This window comes from Solanum dulcamara, chromosome 1 (assembly GCF_947179165.1).
Source record: "Solanum dulcamara chromosome 1, daSolDulc1.2, whole genome shotgun sequence".
Lineage (NCBI taxonomy): Eukaryota > Viridiplantae > Streptophyta > Magnoliopsida > Solanales > Solanaceae > Solanum > Solanum dulcamara.
This window is the reverse complement of record NC_077237.1, coordinates 12,081,770-12,086,656: the sequence shown is the minus strand read 5'-3', so window position 1 is coordinate 12,086,656 and position 4,887 is coordinate 12,081,770. Positions and strand designations below refer to the sequence as shown.

The 4,887-nt window shown below is 31.1% G+C and overlaps 1 protein-coding gene across 1 annotated transcript; it reads left to right on the top strand.

Moving 5' to 3' along the window:
• Positions 1–588: 588 nt before the first annotated feature.
• LOC129887259 (protein MIZU-KUSSEI 1) lies at positions 589–1,503 on the top strand. Its single transcript, XM_055962290.1, has one exon. The coding sequence runs from the start codon at positions 726–728 to the stop codon at positions 1,440–1,442; it is 717 nt and encodes a 238-aa protein (XP_055818265.1). The 5' UTR covers positions 589–725; the 3' UTR covers positions 1,443–1,503.
• The last annotated feature ends 3,384 nt before the right edge of the window (positions 1,504–4,887 follow it).

Sequence of the window (4,887 nt, the reverse complement as noted above, 5' to 3'; positions counted from 1 at the left end):
AAATTCATTTTTTTCGATCATTTGACCATTTTTATAGGGAGAGCTGATTCTTGAAAATCTAAATCATAAAAGTGCATAATTCTATCCACCACAATAGTTGAATATATTAATATTATTAAAGGTGTCAAAGAATGAAGGAAATTATTTATTTAGTTTTTATTATTAAACAGATTTGTCTTATTTTATGATAATTTGAGTGTTATCTATAGCGTCAAACACTCTACTTTTTATTTTAAGACCGGAAGATATTGTTTTCAAGTCATTGGTATTAGTCTTTGGAAGATTTTCTTAAAGCAACAATTTTAAAGGCTCCAACCAACGTCTATCTACAAATCCAACAAAATATTAGGTACTAAAATTTTTGACTATATATTATGAGCCGTTTATGTACGCAAGGGGTATAATTTTATATTTCATTTTTTCCCTATACTTCCTCCATATCGAATGAAAAATGGGTAATCATTAATATTCTATCCAACTCCACAAATTCAGGTACCGAATACTATGGATCATGGAAAAGTAAATTCAAGCCAAATATCATTTTCAAAACATCAAGTCCATTGATCCACAAAATTATATCTACCTCATTTTGTTCCTCTATACAATTTACCTAATAATATCGATTCAAACAACCCTAATTATCTCTCTTTAATGGCAATTTTTCCATTGCTGGTTCTAAATTTTCGACCTTAATTTAAAAAATAAGGTGGATTAATTAACCAGCTATGGAAGAGCCACAATCAAAATCACCACCACCACCACCACCACCAACTCCACCCACAACTCCGTTATCCCTCGTCAAGCCTTCCTCGAAAAATAATAAAAAACGTCCCGTAAAAATCTTTAGGGCCTTTCGCAATGTGTTTCGGTCCTTCCCTATCATTACGCCCGTATGTAAACTCCCTTCTGTCCCCGGTGGACTTATACCCGAAACCAAAGTCTGCGTATCCGGCACATTGTTCGGGTACCGAAAAGGCCGGGTTAGCCTTTCCATTCAGGAAAACCCAAGAACTCTGCCTACTCTGGTCATTGACCTAGCCATGCAAACGAACGCGTTGCAAAAAGAAATGAGCCTTGGAATGGTGCGAATCGCGTTGGAGTGTGAGAAAAGACCCGATAATATAAATAATAAGGAGAAAATGAAGCTTCTAGAAGAGACATGTTGGACTATGTTTGTAAATGGGAAAAAAAGTGGCTATTGTGCAAAGAGAGTTGCCACGGAGGAAGATCTCCATCTTATGGAGGTACTTAAGGCGGTGTCCATGGGGGCAGGCGTCCTGCCCCCAAGATCCGACGTGGAAGGACACGTGGACGATGAGATGACGTATATGAGGGCACATTTTGAAAGAGTAGTGGGGTCAAAGGACTCAGAAACCTTATATATGTTGAGCCCAGATGGAAAAAGTGAACCTGAATTGAGTATTTTCTTTGTGAGGATATGAATATATATTTAATTAATAACATTTTGTAAAATGATTTGTTAGTGTTGTAGATATATTAATTTGTATCTTTGTAGGTGGGGGAATTATTGAAGAATTTGGTGTACAGGGTTAAAGCATTGAAAGGTTCTTAGAGTTATCGAATTTAGATTTTTTTTTTTCCCTTCCAATTTTCATGTTTTGGTTTGTTGATCAGTACTTATTCATTCAAAGTTTGATGAATTTTGTTTGGGAATTTATCACCTCCAAATTGTTAATTCTTCCTTTTACTTTGATCATCCTTCAAATTAGACTAGGTTCAAGAGAGAGAGGGAGAGCCCTTCCAATTCCTTGATGCACACGTCTTTTTTCACGAAATCTGCTTCCAGAGTTGCTTGAGCGACAACTAGATTAGATTGAGTGCGCACTAAATTCAAGTTATGTACTTGTAGATTATGTTTTTGTAAGTTGAAAAGGTAAATTTATTTTTGAATTCACATTGAAATTTCAATTAATCTGAATTTGTGCTGTATAAGGTCCATTTAAGGGGAAAGTGTCCCTAATAGGATATATTTTCATATCTTGACTCAAACCAGAAATCCCTAATCAAAGATGAATCAATTTTATCCATCCTACGACCAACTTTTATCAATGTAAATTTTGGTTTTAGTAAAGCAATGATGTGAGTATATATGAAACCTCTTTTTTGTTTTTTTGTTTTTGTGGTGTTTCTACTCAAAGGCATACTTTTCTGTCAGATACGTGCGTGTATGACATGAGTGGTATTCAGCTTGTATAATTGAGCTGCAATGTCCTATCTCGCATATACCATCTCTCACTTTCCAGCATTGAACATTTAAAACCTTAGGTCATATGATCGGTTGCCTTTTGCTCCTATCATTTTTTGTAAGAGAAACAAATTATGCTTATTAGACTTGTTTTAGCATGATTTGGTACTTTTAAATTATGATCATTTTTATTATGACTTATTAATTTACAATATTTGTTTTATGTGAGTTTATTATTATTTTTTGTTGAATATTTTATTGTCATCACTCATCTCTTATAATTGTGTTATTTTCTTAAGAAACACCTTAAATATTTGTATTTTGATAGGACTAAAAAAATATTTGAACCACAAGTTAATTATATGTTTGTATGAATAATTTATCGAAAAAAATCAAAAATCCAAGAAACCCGAACAAACCCAAAGTTGAAAATTTTGAATTTTATTAATTTGATTTGGTTTATTTTTTAAAAACTCGACATAAATAATTTGATTTGATATTTAAAAAATTCAAACTAACTCGGTTCATGTACACCCCTACTTGCACCTAACCTTCTCAATTTTTTGCAAACCTTTAAAATCGCACTTTCTATAATTTTTATTTGAGGGGAAAATAGGAATACAAGTAACATAAATAGAAAATAAATGACATTATTTCTTAAAAGAGCTGAAACATTTTTTTCCTATCTCGTTCCCCTTCAAAAACAAATTATCAGTAGTCACCTGACTTTGCACAATTATAGATTTATGTAAAATGCGTCATATAATACTATCGGTGGTGAGAAAGTTAATGTGATTAAAAATCTAATTTTTACAACAATACGCGTAAAAAAATCTATAATGAGTCAGATAATACTTATAAATTAAACCTGATTTATATGGCGGCTTTTAGACATATTCACATAATTAATAATTTTTCTTATAATTTTGAAAGCATATTTCCCCTTGTTTTATAGAAGATATGTTTTCTATTCTCCTTTAGCGCAGGAACCCTCTAGGAAGTTAGTCCTACTACCCTATGTAATAATTTTTGTTTTATATATATAAGGGACACATTACTATATGATGGAAATACGTTTTTAAACAATAAATCAGATGTATCGATGACTAGAAAGTTATGTTGCTTTGCACACAAATTGGTTCATGATTGCACTCGTTACTCTATATATATTTCTTTTTATTTTCATGGTTTCTTGTGTTTGGTTTGTGGTTTTGCAATTTGTCAAGAACATTCACGATAAGATGGCGAGAAAATGTTAAATTGTAAGTTCATCGTCTCAAAATATTCATGATAGATTGTGAAAAAAGCTTAAGTTCTATCCTAAAATAAATGAATTTTAGAAAAAATAACTTTTTATTTGTTTTGAATTTTGCCTTCATGTAAAATATATATATAAAAGATGATTTTATTATTTTGCAAGAAATTGGAGAGGATAGGTGCAAGATATTAAAAGAAAAATCAGAATAGGGTGTAAATCATAAAATAAAACACATTAACGGTGCAAAATGCAACGAATACTCTATACACTAGCTCAATAAGTTTTCCTCATTGAATGATATTATTTACTTTTGACCTAAAACGTTTGCGGTTTGCCCATGCTATAAGCTATCGTTAATAATTCAAGACTATTCATTCCAAGGCCATTAGATATAATTTCGTGGGGGAAAAGGTATTGCATATGCACTGAGAAAAACTAAGTGGGATGGCCATTAGACCGCTTATATTTAGTCATTATTTGAAATATAATTGCAAAATGATAATTCTTTTGACATGAACAAAATACTTGAATAATAAAAACCTTACTTAAAATATAGAAGAATTTCAAGAACAACTGAAATCTAAATGGTGTAATTTAAAATGTGCAGTTTGAACTCCAAGAATAATTCATTAAATTTGAACATTTATTAGTTCAAAATCCCATAATTCATGGAACTCAATTTTTAACCATCTTAAAATTTTCAATTGTTCTCCGATTTTGAAAAATGTAACCTAGACTAGACAACAATTATCAATTTTCTTTTTTGGCGGTGTTGGAAAAGAAATAATATAAAAAAAATATGACTAGATCAAATCGATTCATTTTACGTGCAATTCTCTTAACATTAGAGAACATTCTCAAACTGTTTTGTACATAATTCTAGATACAATTTGTTTTTAATAATTTAGTTGTATCTTTGATTTATCTCCTGTGCATGATAAATATTGAATGACTATAACTGCTAAAAGGATCTAAGTAATAAGTCAACCTCAAGATGTGAGTAAAACTCAAATATGTGCATGTGAATTCAACTTCATGAATAATTCATGAAGTCTCAACTTATAAAGGTTTAAACTTTGTGAATCGTTCTTGAGGTTTTAAAATTCAACAATTTTTCACACTTAGATTTTGAAAGTCGAAATAAAACTCCATCACCATGTACTCCAGCTTCCTCTACTGTCTCGCGTTGTGCTCAATTGTTTCCTCTTTTTCCCGAACTCCCTACCATAACTTGAGAGATGTTCAAATATCACACAACAAAGGGAAAGAATTTTAGAAATATGTTCTTATTAAAGACTTTGGTTAACAAATTTGAACAAATTAAAGGAAGAAGCAATTGAAGTATTTATCTGCTCATAAATCATGATACTTCAAAACAAATATGATAATTGAATTATCTAGGAGAAAGCCTAGTAGTACTGAA

Coding starts and splice junctions, on each gene's coding strand:
- LOC129887259 (XM_055962290.1), top strand. CDS start 726: ATGGAAGAGCCACAATCAAAATCACCACCACCACCACCACCACCAACT.